The 19659-nt window shown below is 39.9% G+C and overlaps 1 protein-coding gene across 2 annotated transcripts; it reads right to left on the reverse strand.

Moving 5' to 3' along the window:
- Window positions 1-931: 931 nt before the first annotated feature.
- On the reverse strand, window positions 932-19414 carry anxa5a (annexin A5a). 2 transcript variants are annotated; one of them, XM_056382189.1, is made up of 13 exons: window positions 19328-19414; window positions 18448-18676; window positions 15565-15649; window positions 13245-13339; window positions 11462-11575; window positions 9237-9327; window positions 8477-8556; window positions 8000-8050; window positions 6886-6979; window positions 4984-5079; window positions 4701-4759; window positions 3430-3552; window positions 932-1316 (listed from the first exon to the last, which is right to left on the reverse strand). In XM_056382189.1, the coding sequence occupies exons 3-13, from the start codon at window positions 15575-15577 to the stop codon at window positions 1257-1259; spliced, it is 876 nt and encodes a 291-aa protein (XP_056238164.1). In that variant the 5' UTR covers window positions 15578-15649; window positions 18448-18676; window positions 19328-19414; the 3' UTR covers window positions 932-1256. The 2 variants fall into 2 exon arrangements, with proteins under 2 accessions (XP_056238164.1, XP_056238165.1); XM_056382190.1 differs by lacking the exons at window positions 18448-18676; window positions 19328-19414 and adding an exon at window positions 15884-15948.
- Between the last annotated feature and the right edge of the window lie 245 nt (window positions 19415-19659).

The raw sequence follows: 19659 nt of genomic DNA on the forward strand, positions 1-19659 counted from the left end.
ATTATGGCTCCTTGCTTGCACGGCTGTAACTACAGAGTAAAGGTTACATCAATTTGCACGTCATTTTGAGGTGAAACTGGAGTGAAACCCTCTGAGGAAAAGCATGCCAATACATGAAAACATTTTCAACTTGAACCTTCAGGTGGTTTTTGAACATAACATCTGGCAGACAGGAGTTTATTAAACATAATGAGGGTTTCTGAACCTCAGCGACTCCTAGAAATCATCACCTGGGTTCGTTTTTTCACATACAGGCCTGCTATATGACTGAGTGATAATAAGGATAAATGATGAATGTAAACTTAAAAATGCATATAAGCTCTTCGTATTTCATATAATAACATCTTAATTCTTTCAATTCCAATGTAAAATCAGAGTCAGTAAAGATAAACCTGTCAGAGAAATGTAGAGCAGTAAAAAGTGCAATATTTATGTAGCGGAGTAGAAGTATAAAGAAGTTAGTTATTTTCCATATGATGTAACGCAGAAGTCTCACTTTCACATCAGTGCTAATGTTTTGCTTCATGTTTCCAAGCTCTTGAGTGATTATAATGGAAAACAGTGAAGACAAACAGTCATTCTAACCTCTGCTGCCATCCTGTGGTGCAACTTCCCATCCATCCATAGTTTGACATCAGGCCCTTCCATGCAGACGGACACGGAGGCAGCAGATGTCTTTATAAGAGTCAACAAATGTCTAATAGTGTCCCATTATTTATTGATCACTGACAGCTGCACTGTAATTTAAGTCCGCATCACCAGTTCATTTGTAATTAATGAGAGCAGGAGCGCATGTAGGAATTTAATAATTCAGCAGCAGTATTGTATTTTCTAAGTTTTCTGTGAGCATTGAGCACAAATAACGTGAACAAGTGCTAATACTGTGTGTACATCTGACAGGAAATGGGGCTAAATAAATGAAGCAAAAAAATTCATTTCAAACGAATCAAATTTATTTAATTATTTCAAAATCATAACTGCACTTTCATTAAACACTGTTAGAGTTTTTTGTTTCTGTGTTTTGTTTCATTTATGTCTGACATCAAACAAAAACAAACTTTTTAAATGAATGCACTCAGATAGTGTCATAAGGCAAAATGACAGGGGGGTAATTCACACTAATTCAATCAATAAAAAGCTATAGTCAGAAAGAGTCACCAACTCTGGATCAATAACCTCATCTCACACGTAGCTTTGTAGTCTCGCGGCACCGTGGTGGCTCATATCAGTGCTGCTCAACACGCCATAAAACAGCATTAGTCATTCCCGCCGCAGAGGTAGAGCAAAGCCTTCTGGTAGTCTCCACTTGTGTCCTCCTGCAAAAACAACAGACATAATTAAGATTTTTATTAGTCTTATAACTTTCAGAAGTCCCTCATTAATTCTATTATATAATATATAATTATATCAGCCTCTGTTCTTCCCACTTTTTATTTATTCCTCATTATTGTTACTTGTTGCCCTGCTCATATTTTGAAGCTGTATTTTTTTCCAGTGACGGCTGTATATCACACTTGTCACTTGTCATGACATGTGGGCAGTTGTCGCTCCGCTGGTTGGATCTCCTGCTCCTCCTCTCCACATGTTGAATTGCCCTTGAGCAAGACACTGAACTCCAAATTGTTTCTATTGCCATCTATCACTGCTGTCACACAATGATAGATGACTATCAGTGCTGACAGGACACAATAGTAACCTCATCCTTTTACTTAGCTCAACAGCGCTAGAGATGCTACATGGCTAGTCAGTTAGCTAACCAGCTAGCCTTAACTCTAAGCTTCAATTTGTTTTCTTTATGTATATTTATTAAGCATTTATGTAATATTCCAATATGGTTACACTGCCTCTTAGTCACATCATTTAGCCCAAATTAACTACTAATTTTGTTAATTTTGATTTTCTTTACATGCAGCTGCTAGCAAAGGCTGCTTTGCAGCCGTTCTGTCGCTGGTTTGTTGAGACTTACTGTATTTCTTTTTGCCAAGTGGGAGATGTAATAGTTGCTAAAAAATGATCCATAAGTCAGACTTACATCTGAATTACAACTCAGAGGCTGATGTGAACACTGTCTTTCACTCAGCAGCTCATAACTAAAGTATATATATACCATTCCTTTTTTTTTTTTTTTTTTTTTTTTTTTTTTTTTTTATATATATATATATATATATATATATATAAAAAGAATGGTTTCTTTCCCTGAGCTCGCTGTGTGTCTCAGGTGTGGAGTTTGCTAAGAGCCTGGAGAGATGTAATATGGTAGAAAGATGATGAGGTAGGAATATTAAAACAATAAACCTTTTCACTTTAGTATAATTAAAAATCCAAGTTCCCCTGACATAACAATGACTTAAACTGGTAATTACAGTAACTCCTATATGACACAAACAAGCCGTTCTTAGTAGAGAAAGCTCAGATGTAACATTAATAAAGATTCTAGTCCGTTATCATTTTGAAGAGAGTGAAGCTATAATATATATATATATATATATATATATATTATATATATATATATATATATATATATAAAAAGAATGGTTTCTTTCCCTGAGCTCGCTGTGTGTCTCAGGTGTGGAGTTTGCTAAGAGTCTGGAGAGATGTAATATGGTAGAAAGATGATGAGGTAGGAATATTAAAACAATAAACCTTTTCACTTTAGTATAATTAAAAATCCAAATTCCCCTGACATAACAAAGACTTAAACTGGTAATTACAGTAACTCCTATATGACACAAACAAGCCGTTCTTAGTAGAGAAAGCTCAGATGTAACATTAATAAAGATTCTAGTCCGTTATCATTTTGAAGAGAGTGAAGCTATAAGTATATATATATATATATATATATATATATATATATATATATATAGTCATGAAAAGTCATTAAAGTAAAATGAAATGGTGTCACCAAGAAAAATAATATAATATAAATACAATTGAAAAAATGGAAGAAAGCAGCGATTTTAAATAGTGATGGTTGTCATAAAATAAATATGAACTCAGCTCAACCTGTAAAAATATACATTGGCTCATTATTATATTTTACTACATGTATTCAGAGGTTCTTTCATAAAGTCTTATTTATCTTTTCAATATTGGCCATTTGGTATTTTCCATTGGGAGGACGGCAATAACCTTCTGTAGGAACATCTGGCCCCAGGAGAATAGATTAATTCACTCGGGCTGGTGGGAAGAGCGGTGAAGCAGTCTCATCACGCTGAACAAGAAATTTACAGGAAATCACTAATCTCCGCTCCATCACCGCGCTGATATGAATGGTGTGTAAACAGCATAACCACAGTACACCCATCTGGTGCTTTAAAGGCCTACAGAGGGATGGATGGGGACGTTTAGCGGAACATCAGGAGGAGGGATGTGAGGGGAATGACATCACAGTTCTGATAGAAAGTTTTGTGTTTGAGTGAGTGAGTTTACCTGGATGGTGCTGTACAGAGACGCTCCATACATCTTTTTGAAGCTGGCTCTGATGTCCAACATGTCCGCCTCGCTCCGCGACACCATTATCCTCATCAGGGTGTCGTCATCAGTTCCAGCTCGCTAAACACAAAACACAACCTCAGCAGCTGTGGTTATAAAGCCATTAAGTATTATCTTATTATTTCTTTTAGGTGCAACAGTGACACAACATAGTGACATAAGTGTGCAGTGACATAACCTACGACACAATATCTCACACAGTAGTATATTGCTCTTATACACGGAGTTCAATTCCATGACAAACAATACTGTATATCTTCTTATTAAAGGATTATAGTATTTTTTAAAGTATCCTTTATATTTTTACCAATCATTTTCAAATGCATGCTCGCTACAGGTGTGGATTTTGTGTGTATTTCCAGAAATTTCTGTATGATATTAAAGTGAGTAAGTAGCATTTCTATTTGCATATCAAGTCTACAGTTTGACATTTTGGAAAATCTGTTAATTCACTTTCTTGCTTAAAGTTAAATGAGAAGTTTGGCAGCTGGATTTTGTTTCGTTTTGACAGAGACAGGCTAGCTCTCTCCTCCTGTTTCCAGTCTTATTGTGAAGCTAAGCTAACCAGCTGCTGGCTGTAGCTATAGCTTCACATTTAGTGTACAAACAGAGTGGTAAACAGAAATGGAAGACAGAATCAGGCCTGGAGATATCTGAAGATGATCGGATTGATAAATGGAAAAGACAGACTAAGACCATTGATCCCAGGTCTCACAGAGAGCTCTGTTGGGAGAACATGAAATCAAATCTTGTGACTCCATCATTGAAAATGAATTCAAAGTTGTTATCAGGGACAGGATGACTGCTGGAGGCAGAAAAAAAAATTAATTACTTTCAGATTTTCTGGACTTGCTCTTTATTTTTTTTTCCAAGAGATTACTGAAAAGAAATACTGAACAAGTTTTGAAACAGAAGTTGATTGCTCCTTTGTCACATTTCACTTGGATAAAATCCCAGGAGGAAACAGCTAAACTGTTATTCTGTGTAAATGTTAAAACTATTTGCCGACCAGCACATACTGTATACAGCTCACAAATGAACAATAAAGAAATGCAAAAAAAGAAGTGTGCTATGTGCTGGACTATTTCTGGGCCGGGCAAAGTGACGTGGAGTCTTGTTTACAACCAGTTTTGCATTCTCTGTACTGGAAAACGTATGTTAGGATAAGAAAGATTACAGAGGGACACATAAGGGACACTGATACGTACCCTCATAGATTTATACAGGCCTTCAGCAAAATATTCTGGGACACTTTTGGCACATTTCACTGTGAAGGAAATAAAAAACACAAGGCACCAAGAATCTTCTGTGTAAAACTGAACGTTTATCATTTGAATCTGACATTGATTTTTCTTTTTGTCTGTCAAGTGTTGTGTTCTGCTGTGTTTCAATTTTTTAGCTTGGACATCAGAGAAAAAGAAATGGCGTCACTTCTCTGTGTCTCCTGTTTACGATCAGTCAAGTGTCATCCAGATAAATCACGGGTCTTACCAACAGCCAGCAGCAGGTTCTCCAAATTCCCAGTGGTCTCTCCTTTAATGCTGTCCTCTATATCAGAGCCAGAGAGCTTCCTGTAGGCGTCGAACACTGGAGAGAACAAAACAACCACAGCGACACTTTAATGTTGTCTTAGCGGTGGAATAAAGCCGCTCCAGTATCGAAAAGATCAACCTGACTTTTTGTGTTTTTGTGTATATTTTTATTTTACTGCACAGCATTTATTGATCTATTGTATTATAACCAATTCTACTTAATTAGGCACACCATTATCACCCAAAAGTGCAACCTTCACATTATACTTTACCACTTATTGATCAGATACGTATCACACATCTTAAAGTCTAAGTGCAAACACCACCAAGATGAACCGAGGATTATATTTGCAAACCACTATCTGTAGATGTTTGGATAATGCTTCCACATCTTGGTCAAGAGTATATGGATGCTTCTACACACACACACACACACACACACACACACACACACACACACACACACACACACACACACACACACACACACACCTACAGGTCGCACATGTTATGAAGGGATGAATAAAAGAAAAGTGCAAATAAGGCTTATTCTAGTGGCCCCAGAAATATGCCTCCACATTTTAAACAAACTGTACTGGGTTGAGATCCGGGGAGAAGACATCAGAGTAAACCGTGGTCACTGACCGATGTCACCTTGAGATGATGAGTTCTTCACGGCCAAGTGGCTGAAAGATTGAACGTCGGATTGATGGAGGAGACACAAGAAAGACAACAGCGACAATCGAGAACAGTCGACAGTCATTTGTTCAAACACACGACCAACGTTCACACTTCATCAGACTATATTTGTTTCATTTAATCACGACTGCAATATTTCTTTTTTTAATATTTCATTTATGTTAACTGAAGGTTTTATTTTCCAATTCAAATTTGTTCCTTGTTGTGATTTATTTGCCTGATCCAAGGACTTTTTTTACGTCCAATTCTCCTTAAAATCAAAGACCCAACACGGCACAGCTTGATACATGGATCAAGGTTGATTACTGTTACAAAACTGTCTTTTATAATGAAACTAGCAGCTTTACAGAAGCTCACAGACACTTAAAAACAGAGAGAGACTATGTGGTCTTTTGCACGCATGCAGGCAGCAGCACGTCGTCCATTTACTGACGTAAAGTAAAAATACATAAATAATCAAAAAGATTCAAGCACTTTCAAAATAATTTAACTTCCAGACTCTCCAGTGCTCATTCAAAATAAGAGACCCCTGTCTATTTGTGTCTAAAAGTGTGCCATTCTTTTTGGATTGGTGATATGTGTGAGGGACTTGTGTTGTTTAGCTGAAGTACAGTACGTTAATATGTAGTTCCTCTAACAGCCACTCAGTGCCGACTCACATTCCCCCTTTAGCTTCATCTCCCCCGTCAGACGGTCGATGTTTTTTGCTGCTTGTGTCTCTCTCCTGTCATTTTTCAGTGAGTTGTGTGTCCGTTCAGGAATCTGACCGACTGCTCTGTAGCAGCGAGCACCTGTGGCCCTCGGGACGGCTGCCGTTCATCACACTTTAATAAACTCTACAAACTCTCTACTCTGTTTGTCATGTTCTCTGTCAGTTTTGTGTTGTTTACTGTGGACAAGTTTCGGTCTCTGCTGCAACCTCACTTTTCTTGCTGCTGATTTCCCCGGCTGTATTCTTCTCCTTGAAATATTTTCACTGGTGTCTTTGTCAGTAGCAATGATGCCAAGTTGTTTACGTCACTCATGCTGAATTATTTAGGTGAAATAAAGTATAACATGAGCGGAGGGTGATGGTATCATGTTTGTGACTTTTGATTTTTGCTTTCGTCAACGGAGAGAAACGACCCTCAACACTGGAGCGCACCGGCTCGAACAAACTCACCTGCTCTGAGATGCTCTGCGCTCCTGTTGCCAAGAATTGTGATGAATTTTTCCTCGTCTGTGCCAAACTTGCCCTCACCAGCAGCATACAAGTCCTGTGAGGGCACACACACACATACACACACACACACACACACACACACACACACACACACACACACAGCAACCTTGTGTGTGACATGACTTATTGGAAGGCACAGACGGAGCAGAAGTGACAGTGCTGATGTAAGACCTTGTACTTGAGCACAGAAAAGTTTGTTTTGTTTGTTTGTCTTTGCTTTAGAAAGACTTTCTGGGTCTCGGGTCCTTTCCCTTAAACTTCTAGGATCAAGATCAGATAACTAACATTTAATGATATGATTAAATAAATAGATAGCAGTACATTTATAAGATACATTTATTATTTAAATGAATTTCTGCTTGTTTGATCACAGAGCAGTTTAACTCCGCAGTAACGCTGTTGCGAGTGGAGCAGGGCTGGATCCCAGTCCACAGCTAAACACCAGTAATGAGGAGATGGTTTATAAGAAACAAGATGTTCCACTCCTGAAGGTTAATATATTTATTGTATTGACTGCTCCTTTGGCCTTTAGCTTCGCTGCACTTTGGAGAGCAGCTCGCAAACACGATCAAACCCTCGACGCGCTGACATTTGAAAGACGATAGTGAAATTAAGAGAAATCCGTTACATAGTGCAGCGGTCATCTACCTGCTGCATGGGATTTTTTTTCCTGTGTTTTCACTTTTGCTGGATGTTGCATTTTGACATTAAACTAAGACAGTAGATTCCCTCACTGCAAATATTTCACCACACTTTTTAGGGAGTGATCAGCCCACGATCACTATAGAATTTACATCCATATTTAACCCTGTCTCCTGGAAATGACATTTATATATTACAGAATTGTTTTCCTGATTATGTTGTGGTGACAAATGTAATCTCTGGTTGGATTACTTAGTAAATTACTAAGAGCTACATGTAAAGTCTCATTGTGACACAGGGGTTTATTATGTAACAGGGATCCTTATAAATAAAATGATTTGCTAAATATGTTAGAAATTGAAATGACAAATGTTATTGTTGGTGTTGTTTCTCTCGTGTTCTTGGTTCTTACCTTAGCGTCCTTCTCGATCTTGCCCTCATCTACTCCCTCCTCCCTGCTGCCCTGAGCGGCCGGACAAACAACCACACACACACACACACACACACACACACACACACACACACACACACACACACACACACACACACACAGGTAGAAGGACAGACGCACAGGTGGAGAAACAGAAAAGCAAAAGTGGGTCAGTGTGGATGGAAACTCCCAGGTAACCCCTGAAGATTACACTATCCAGCAGGTGTCCCGGGACCACGCGGATTACATTTCCACCTGTAAACCAAAACACATCCGAGAAACCAGCTGTAGTGTATTGTGGTGTCAGCCCCGTCCCCCCCTCCCCTTCCCCAGCCCACACCTTCACCTCAGGAGTTTGTAACGGTATCGCCAAAGGTTCTCGTTATCAGGAAAAGGAAACATAAGTCTTTCCAGCAGCCCCCCCCCACCCCCACCCCCCACCCTCCCACCCCTCTCTACCTGGAGCAGGATCACCAGCAGCTTCTGATAGTCCCCCGAGGTGTCACCGCAGACATCTTTCTCCAGCTTGCCTCCGAACTCTGGAGGGAAGAAGAGAAGAGGGGCAGAAGATTGTTTACGCTTCTCGCTCACAAGAGGCACTAATGGTTGCAATCGACCCTGGTGGGCCGTCCTCTGACAGCAGAGATTTGATTAGTCGGCCGACAGACGGAGAGGCCCTCTCTTTTATTCATATCAAATAAACTGGCCTCTTTGCCTTTGGGCTTTTGTTGTCACACACTATTTTCCATTGTGGTTTGTTGCACTTTAAAGCTGGTATTTTAGAGACATTCTTGTAGTGACAGGTGTAAGTATGAAAGGTGCACTCATTACTCCGATTACAGAACTCTTAAGATATCATGGTTGGAAACCAGAAGTGCTGCTCGTCTTCTAGTCTGGGGAAAATATTGTCAATATTACAAAATATATATGTTAAGCCTTTACGGCCACTGTAATCTGTCAGTTCAGCTAGTTCTCTTCTGCACTATATAAAACCATTTGACAGTGGAGATCACAACAAGTCGCTCTAAAACCTACTTAACATGGCGACATGCTGAAAAGCCAAACTCAGATCTCGGATGTTGCCGTTACATCGTCAGACTCTTGATGTAAATTCATGTACAAGTAAATTACAAGAGTCATTTTTGTGCCTGAAGCACCGTTTTACCAATAACAAATCACAGTAAACATGCTATCTGTTTGTTTAGTGTGAGTAAGTCACCTTTCTTGTACACTTTGATGATTTCTTTAATCTGTTCGCCAGTCCTGGAGGCGAGGATCTCAATCAGCACTTCGTCATCGGTCCCGACGCCCTGGGAACCAAACGCAACATGTGGAGGAAGTCAGCATGAAACAACATGGGTTTTTGTGGCAGCGAGTTCTCATAGCTCAACTAATCTTTTATCATTTTGTCCTATAAGATGGTTAATGTGTAATGCATCAGTTACAAGATGTTTTATGAAAATGGAACAAATATTTGAAGAAAATAAGAAGCAGTTTGTTTCGCTGCAGAAGATTCATTCATTAAAGAATGAATGGGTTCAGTGCTAAAGAGACTCAGCTTTGAGCTTCTCTCCTCTTTGCTGTGATTAACCTGCAGCAGAGAAAATGTCTAACGAACCAAACAAATGGAGCAGTGGATGTGCTGGGAACACTGAGGCTAAGTCCTCAATGCTTCGCCTTGACTTTGATTGAACATTTCATTTGCACTGGAAATTCAAATGTGAATGTGTTTAAAAAATAATGAGAGCTGGAAAAAAAAAAAGTTCCACTGTAACCTTTAAGACGACTCAGGAGTTTGCTAAATGTAATTTCCTGCAAACTTTATGAGCCTTGAGTGTGACATAAAACGCAGGAGAAGTAAGTGTATTACACCTCAAAAACATGAAATGATGTCATAGCTCAATGCTGACACTCATTTGAGCCACATGAGAAGTGCAGGAGATGGATGTGGGTGATCCCATTAGTCCCACCTCTCCACAGTCAGTAAGATGAGGTTGTGTCTGAAGAGTAGCTCTAATGAAAAACAACATCCTTAACATCTGGTCTTAAATAGATTTGGAGCAGATACAGAGAGAAAAGTGACATTAGTTAATCTATGAAAATGACACCTTATGAAAGATGATTCAGGTTCCTGCAGGTCGTCTTCAACTTTAACCTGAAATCGACTGTAACGATCTAATACTTGTGCTGTAGGATAAATGTGTTCAATAAGCAAAAAGTGTTGTAAAGTCGTGCCATGAGATATTCTTGTTTTGATCCTGAAGTCAAAAAAATTATTATTATTTTTTAATAATAATATGAATCTTTTGTGCCTCAAATTAATTGGTTTGCGTCCTTGCTTTTGTTCTCAATTTTCAACCCTGAGAATCGTCTCAGTCATTTGCAAGATGTCAAAGTGTAACGAGCAGCTGCGGCTGTTGGAACCGCTAAAGGCTAAAATAATTTTTTTTAATCGTTTCAAAAATGATCAAGTCCTGAGATTATAAATCATGTTTTGTGATTGTTTTGGCCACTTGGGAAGAGAAGAGCTCCGCATCGAGCAGCCTGATATATTTCCACCTTATAAAACTGTTGAGGCGTGTGACGTGTTTGGAAATGACTTCCATCCACACGCCGCAGACGTTAGCAACGTTAGCTTTTCATCTGGTGCCACGTTTCTGGGGAAATTTAGGTCTGATATTCACTTGATTTTAAGCTGTGTATTTTGTGTAATGTGGGTTTATTAAAGCCACTGGGGGGGGGGGGGGGGGGGGGGGGTGAGAGTGGTTAGACTGAATCAGGCAGTAAATCTACAGGCTGTAACACCAAAAATATGAGCTAAAAATAGGCTACAAAGCTCAGTAGAGCTTCATGGTTTGGTGATAATTCTCCTTCCACATCAAACATGAGTTGATTGATTCACTGTCAACATGAAAATTTATAGTGGAGCTTTATCCATCCTGCAGTTTAGTAGTAGACGCCCATTTATCTAGAGACTGAGGACAGAATCTTTGTGAGAAAATCCACTGGAGAAACGGTGGAACTAGTGGAACAAAGGCCAAACATTTGGATATCTTTTAAATGGCATATCAGCATGAAACAGACCTGTCGCAGACATTTAAACTCGTCAATCACAGGTTTAACTATTACCATCAACAATGACCGAGTTCCATTTATCTGTTCCAGTGCCAGGGCGCTGGCGCTGTGACTGCTGATTTACTGGCACGGCTTAAATAGAAGGAAGCCTTCATCACTGTTATTATCTCACAACTGTTTTTACAGCAATGACAAGTTGAAATGTTTGTTTTGACAAAGGTCTGTTGCTCAGTCTAAAGTTTTAACATTAAAAAGTGTTGGAAAGTTTGTGTAAAAAAACACAACAAAATAAAGTTTTATCAACTCATTCGCATGCGAGACCTGCAATCTGGATGAAGTGGAGCATCTGAGGAAACTTTCTTTAGTCACCTTGAGAGCCATGTGCAGTTGAGAAGCATCATATGATGTAGGTGGGGTCATCAAGGCCACAATCAGACTCTCCAACAGCCCGCCGAGCTCCGATTTCAGCACGCTGACCAAGTCCTGTGGTCACATGATGATTCATGACAACAGGAACAAAAACAATAGTAATTTTGTTTGTACAGATTTTTATCTCTGCATCATTTAGATGCTGTAACATTTAAGTCACAAGAAAGACTGGTGCTGTTGAGTCAGTTCATCCTAAAGCCTTTAAAGTCATGATATATATCTATATAGTCATAATAATGAATTCAATGAAAATGCTAAATGCAAAGTTAAACTTAGGATCCTCAGATGTTTGTTAACATGAGACGCAAAGTTTGTTTGTTGTAGTTTCATCCAAACTTTGTATAAGACGGTTTAAATGTGAAAATAAGAAGAGAACTCTCAGGTTCATAAAATAATAACCTGCAGAAACTGTGCAATATTTCTTTAAACTACCACCTCATCAAACAGAACATTCAGAATCAGGCACAGACACTTTAATCTGAATTGATTTCTGCATCGCAGTGAATCACATATTTGGGCACTGCTGGGTGAAAACAGTGAGTAATTGCATATTTCTTCGTTATTTGAGTGTGTGAGTGTGTGTGTGTGTGTGTGTGTATGTCTGTGTGTATTTGTGTGTATATACAAAACACCCATGGGATCCTATGATCTACTGTGCTTGGCCACTGTTCCTCATATTTACAGACCAAGTCCAACAATCACAATCCATCTCTCTTTTTCCATTTTCCTGTTTAGATTTTCACATCTATTAAAAGCCAAATCAAATCAAATTCCCATAAAGAAAAATAGAAAAAAAGACTTGTCAAAAGGTGCATTACAGAGCCAAACAGAGAAACTGTGAGTTACAGACACTGAAAAGAAGCTGAGCAGAGAAACAGGAGCACTCACTCCTAACAGATATGACTGTTACACGATCGCATTTCAGTTTTTTGTCTCAACTTTCTGGCACCAGCTCCGGTTTCAGATGTTATTGCAAATGAGCAGTTTAAGCATGTGTCTGTTGCAATTATTGCATTATATGACGTGTCATAAAAAGCGCTCTGAACTGGCGATAAAAGTAAATAGGCTCATTCTGTGGCTCATTCTGACAGAACACGGCGATACTCAGAGATATACCAGGGGCTACTTGGTGATTTTTCTGATGTAGCTCGTATCTCTCAAACTGCTTCATCTATTTATACTTCAGGAAGCAATTACATTTGCCAGAATGCTTTTCAATAACCTCCACGGAAAGCAAATTAACTTGCAGCTTTCAATCCACATGTGGTCATAAAATAACTTGACAGCGTGATAGGACGGTAAGGACAGGGGACGGTTAAAATGTCCGTTTGGTGTGTAGCTGACTGCGCTGAGCTCAACTGAACGTCGTCCCCAACAAAGCACAGCATTTTACTCCTCTTTGAATAGTGTTTGCCAAAAACTACAATGTCTACAACTACAACCAATAATCTCGGAGCTGAGTGCCGGAGCGAGGAAGAAGGAAAGCATTGTGAGCCGAACTAATAGATTGTTGGTTTTCATGGAATTGTTGAGAATAAGAGAAATAAAGAATATCACCAGCTTCATCCTTTAAGAAAAGAATAAGGAGATGGTAGAAAAACTAATAAGGTACACTTCAGACCTCTCTGTGTCCTCGGGGCTGTTGGATTGAGTGTCGCTGACATGACCTGTAACCATCCATCCATGTGACCCCTGGTTGCCGTCAGCTCTCTGTTTCATTTACCTTTCCGTAGGCCTTCTTGTACGCTGCCTTAATTTGCTGGCGTTGATCGTTGCTGCGTGCCGCCAGGAGCATGAGGATGACGTCTTCATCCGTTCCTGGACCAGAGATAGAATAAAGCATTACATACTTTAACACATGGACAGCTGCTCCGTGAGCGTCATAAAAACACGTTTGGATAAAGACAAAAACAAATCTGCTTCTTATTCCAAACGGGCTAATAAAGCATTTTTCTGTTGACATCCAACATCTAGCAGGAGCTTCCTGTCTGGCTAAATCTGATTGAGAATAACCGACACTTTGCAATATACTCCCATATGAAGGGTCAAGCTCTTTAAGAAAGCGATCAGGATTGAAAATGCCTGACGAGGCCCATGATCTTATAATCAATAGCTGCTGAAAGGCACCAGAACCTCTGAGAAAACGGCTCAGATGGACAAACAAGCTTAAGAGCAGCACACGGTATTTTCCCCGAGGGGATTGGAAATGGTGCATTCTTGCCGAGGTAATTACGGCACAGAGCTTTTCTTATCAGTGATGACAGCCACACTATAGACAGAGGCCTGCTTAGGTCAACATCGTGCTTCTCGCTTTTAATTTATTTAATTGCACATTGAATTGTGAGAGCGCTAAACTAACAGAGAGTATGAGTAGGAGATAAAGGGGAAGAAACGGCGCTGGTGGTCGGTGGAGTTATATGTAGCGGGGGGAAGCGTCAGTCGTAAAAACGCCTGTACAACACCTTTAACTCAGCGATTGTCATCGGGCCCATTGACTCACACTAATGAGTGCAGAAGGATGTTTTGATTGCAGTCTCCTATTGTGTATCTCCGCAATTAAAATTAGATCACATGAGGAAAGAAAATGAGATCAGAGGCCAAACTATTAAAAATTAATCCATATTAAGGTGAACAGCTTTCAGCCAAGACAAAAGCTGCATAACAGAAGGGGATTATAATGTAAAAAATATTAGAATTATTAATCTCCTGCAAATGCAAAGGTTAAGAGGTTAACATTTGGTTTTTGCAGGAGTGAGCATGTCAGGTAAAGCATGTGTACTTTAATATGGGATGCTGACAATTCAAAGGGTTTAAATTAAAATTAAAATCACGTTAGGAACAGAGCTCTTCATGGCGAGTTTGGACAGGAGTGATTACAGCCACCAAAACACACACAAACAAGACGCTGCGCCGCTACAGGAGCTGGTGAGAAAAGGAAAAACAAAAGAGGAAGTATATTTGAAAGGCTTATCAGAATTTACACGACAATTTACTCTCTTTGGAAGCAGCCTTTTCTAACTCAACAGAAGCTATCAAACGGCTGTTTTCTCCCCTCTCTCTCTCTCTCTCTCTCGGAGGGTAAGGTGCAAGGTAAACGAAGACCCAAACAGTGTGTGTCTCCCAACAGAATGCACCGCTCGGTGACATTACATTATGACGGAAGTTCAGCCTGAGTGGGTTTTTCTGTGGGAGAACCCTGTGGTTCTTGATGAAGCCCATCTGCATCAGGACCCTGCTGTGCACAGGGGGTCTCACTGAAGTGAAAAGGAGGCTGCATTTCTTCTTAATGTCTGACTCATCATGGTGTGAAACAACTAAAACGTCATTAAAAGCTGTTTGGAATTGATCATTACGTGAGATTAGACTGATAACATGAGTGGGAATGTTGGAACAGCAGACCAGGACCGGAGACATAAAACCTCAATATACCAATGAACCCTCACGTATAACTTCACTTAAAATAGACCATCTTCTATATTGCCTGCATTTATCACCATATTATTTTTCATTTATTTACAAAAATTTCAAACCATTATATCCATTTCAGATTGTTCACCGGCTCATATTATAGAGGGTTTTATTTTCTATTTTGTCTCCATGTTTGGCGACGGCACAGTAACTGCTCATTACTGTCTTCTTGCAGAACATTTTGTGGACATAACTCGGTGTCATTACTGTGATTTATTGTTGTACTGGATTTAGAGAGAAGCAAACCTGAATAACAGTCGCTTGTGGGTAAATGCAAATAAACCTAATGTTGCTTAAATGTGGGACGAAGTGACGATATTGTTGAGGGCGTTGGGGAGTCACTGGTTCATATGCAACTCACACAACTTAAATGATGTATTAACATAAACCCTCCAGAAGGTGGAGGGACTTCTGGCATCTCGCAAGTAAAGAAATAAATACTTTCCAGCGTGCACAGGGTTTTAGCTTTTGGAGATATGTTCATCGTTCTTGTATGAAATATTGTATAACACAGTAGGTTAGTGGAGGAGCAAACAGCAGTGAGGGGAAGGCATTCATTCTGAGATACAACTGACCGAATCCTTTCATGGCCTTATGGAGGATCTCAGCATCGTGTTTGGCGTTGAAGTTGACGAACGGTCTCACGCTGCCTCTGTGCGCCTGTGGGAAGAGAGAGACTGAGATCAATAATAATGAAAAAAAACCTTTTTAACAAACATTGTTTTCTTAATGTTTCTCCAGGTCATTAGCAACAGTTTAGCCTGTTCACGAGCACGTTTTTGTGTGTTTTGCTTTGTCATTCTGGTGTTAACATTGTACTGGAAATTGCTGGGAATAACAGTTGGTAGGTTCACAATAAAAAATATTGCTTAAGGCCAGTACTCTAAGTATTACCTGTATCCAGTCTGACTGCTGCTTTGCGTCATGCTGATCATTATAAAAATGTGCTGTGTCTCACTTGTTGGTGTCCTGATTGTTCTCCAGGGAAAATATCATTTGAAGAAAAAAGCAATAAAACATCTGTCGCAGCTGCAGCCTTGTTTCACACTCTACGCAGGTGGGAGAAGTGGAAGAATATTACCCCCCCCCCCCCCCCGCGCGCCTCCCGATCAAGGTTTCTGTTTATTATTTCTTGTGTTTGTCATCTGTTTTCACACACAGACTAGCTTGTGTGTGTTATGATGTACTATTCAAGAGAACAACCTCTTCCGCCAACATGAGGATGTTTACCCTGAAGTGTCACAGTCTGCGTGCATCGTGAGTTTTCATTTGACACCGCTGCAGTAAAATCACTCACTGGATAATTTTAAACTCCCATTCATTACTCGGATGTGAATCAGCACTTATTGTTCATTTAATTTCCTGTCTCTTATTAAAACATTTACCATTCTTCTTCGACAGAGCCACACTGTCAGCGTGGCGCTCTCCACACTGATCTTGTGGCTCTGTGGATGGTAATGTTAATCAGCCCAACACTTCCACGTCCAAAATGAAATATCTTTACAACAATTGGATGGACTGGTGGATTCAAATTTTATACAGACATTCATGCTCCCCAGAGGATGAATCCCAACGACTTTTCATCTAGTGCCACCAGCAGGTCAAAGCCGGCGAAATATCCCGGTTTAACTTTTTATCTACTGCCACCATTCACCAACAACTATGACGTCGACTGTCATGAGAGCTGGTGCAGATATTCATGGTTTTTACTTTGACCAAGCTTTGGTTGTGACCATATACCTGCAAAACTAATGACACTCACTTTCTGTTCAGTGCTAATTGGCTAATGTTAGCACGCTGGGAGGGTAAATTAAGATGGTGAATGTGATAAATATTGCACCTGTGTTAAACATCAGCATGTTAGCATTTAGCTGTGCCTAATGCCACGATCACCTAACATGGGATGGCCGGTAAATATGGTCGAGATTCCCCCATTAACAACTCGTGAGCGAGCGTTCGCGTCGTCTGACGACTCAAGACAGAAAATACTGCACATTGACAAAATACTGTAACATTATATCCTTTAAATGTGGGTTTAATAACACTGAGCAACAGTCTTTGGCAGATGAGAGGAATCTATATTTGTTGTGTTTTCAGGCACTTCTGTATTATTAAGTACAAAGTCTGATATACCGTCACCGTCACTGTTGTGATTATGATTTGATGTAAACGCTGTCTGGGAAACTGGAGCACTAATACTTGCTACACAAAGCTTTTATTCATAGTTCCTAAAAAAAACTTTTAGAACATAGAAGCTTTTCAGCAACATCAAAGATAATCCAAACTCCTTAAATAGATTATTGCTCGTGGTTTAAAGTCTGTTCTTTCAGTGTGTAACAGTAATTCCTGTTTTCTTGACTCTCACAATCAGCAGTGTCATTAAAACTTGCACTAATCAACAAATGTGAAGTGAGCCTAATGAACAGAATGGAGGCCTCTTAAAATCAGTGGTTAAAGCCAATGTTGATCTCAAAATCTTCTTTCTTCAACTTTTCAGAAAGTACAGCAGTAAGTGCCATGGGGAGCATTGTCTCCCAGCTATCCTTTAATGAAATTGTAACCCGGTGGGGAAACAATAGGCACTCGTACCTGTAGTTTCCATTCACATGGTAATACAATACGGTACAAATTAGACCACCGTCATCAACTGAAAACTGAGTTCTTGCCATCGCTTTACTCCTTAAATCAACTTATCCTCATCAGACAGTCTCAGGTCTCTCAACAAGCTGGAGAGGATAAAATCAAATCAAGGATATCAAATGAAGCTGCACCCTCTCCTTTCCTGCCACTGAGTGAGTGTGCTGCAGGAGTTGTACTAATGTTTTACTAATGAGTGCATCTTCTCAGAGAGTACTTTCTGTGAATTAACGACTGTCTAGGAGTCAGAGTATCTGCACACATCAAGTCTTCACAGCAAGTGCAAAGAAGGAAAGTGGAAAAAACACGGGTTCGGTGTGATGAAAATTCAGTTACACTTATAGAAAATAAAAGTTCAGGGTTGCATGCAAATCGGGGGGGGGGGGGGAGGATTGTGCCAACAGCTATTTGTGACGTGCATTGTTTAGGACTGATCATGCGGTGCGGGTTTCACTGGGACTTGAAAAGGCAGTGACCTTTCAAGAGTCGAGACACACTTCATCACACAAACATATTGGTTAGTTCTGGTGCGGTGGCTAAAAGACACGGGCTCCTAATTTGAACTATTTTGTACAACACAGAAACACAATTCTCACAGGATTTATCATATTTTGAGGACGTTTCATTTAATAGAAAATCAGACGGTGAAAGAAAACACTCACCATCTTTTTTGCTGATGGAGGACAAGCGTTGTAAACATTGTAGAGAGATTAAACAGATTAAAAATTCTTATTAAAAAAATTCACCCGCATTAGTATGAAATTGTGCAAAATTCTGAATCAACGTAAAGGAATAAGAGAGTAATTAGTTTTTGTTCTTACCACCAGGTGTGTGTCTTTGTTCTCCTCACAGGTGATCTGTGGCTCGGGTGGAAGCTTTATATTTACTGCCTCCTAAAACTAGAAGTCCTCCTGGCACTTCTTGCCGCTGCGGTGTCACAAGGGAAAGCTGACAGGACACACTTCCTCATCCGCATGCAGTGTCATCTTACACTCGCTGTCAGTCAAAGCGGGGGTCATGACCTCAGGTATCCAGTTGCCTTTGTGTGACCTTAAAAAGAGTGACAAGGGTTAAAACTTTTCTCCTCATGTAAAGTGACCACAGGACACCAGATTACAGTTTTTTTTTATTGTTGGTGGATGTCCTTGTTCGTGATTGTATGATATTTCCCAGCAGTGTTTCTCTCATATTAAATTACAGTTAATGAAAAAATTTTTCCGCAAAAGGTTAACGATCATCCCCCAAAGTTTTAGATTAGGTTTTCTTTCTTTGCAGATGATAATTCTGGATCAGAATGAACTGTACAGATGAAAAAATAAAACTCAAAGGGCACACACACCCCACCCCGGTCACATTCTGTTATCTCTGCTAGCATTCAACACTGCTGTGGAGCCCTTTCCATTTTACTGAAATGCTCAATTCAATATGTAAAAAATAACATATAGGATGTATATTTGAGTGGTGGAAAAAAGGTGGGATCCAGATATCTATAGACCAATCATCAGGAAGTATGGACAGAGGGCGCCACCCACCCACGCACAGCTCTAATGGCAACACTGCCATAAGGGGTAGAAGTATCATTACATATATTGTGTATAATACTGTATATAAGATGCTCCGCTGCAAATATTTTAATTGCCAAATATTTTGAGACAAATAAACAACATACACGGCTCTATCTCTGTCTGCTGTCAACCTCACCTGCTGCTTCTGCCCTCATGTTGGCTGCTGTCCCGCTCCTCCTCCCCTGCATCTCTCTCTTCATCAGCTTCTCTTGCTGCTTCTGCTGTCACTGGCTGCAGCCTGCAAATATATATCAAACAAACTAGTCAGATATCACACTGGTCTGACTGTTCAGCTTTCCCATGAGTTTTCACAAGTCTCTCTAGGTACTCTCTGTTTTGCCCCCTTGGTCCCTGAAGACCCAGGCCCTAACACAGCACTGTTTCTGCCATCACCTTGGTTGTAAATGATATTGTCAATGCTTTGCATGAGAGAAAAGCACTGTGCTACCATCTTTGGGAACCTCTCCA

This window comes from Seriola aureovittata, chromosome 8, assembly GCF_021018895.1.
Source record: "Seriola aureovittata isolate HTS-2021-v1 ecotype China chromosome 8, ASM2101889v1, whole genome shotgun sequence".
Taxonomy (NCBI): Eukaryota; Metazoa; Chordata; class Actinopteri; order Carangiformes; family Carangidae; genus Seriola; species Seriola aureovittata.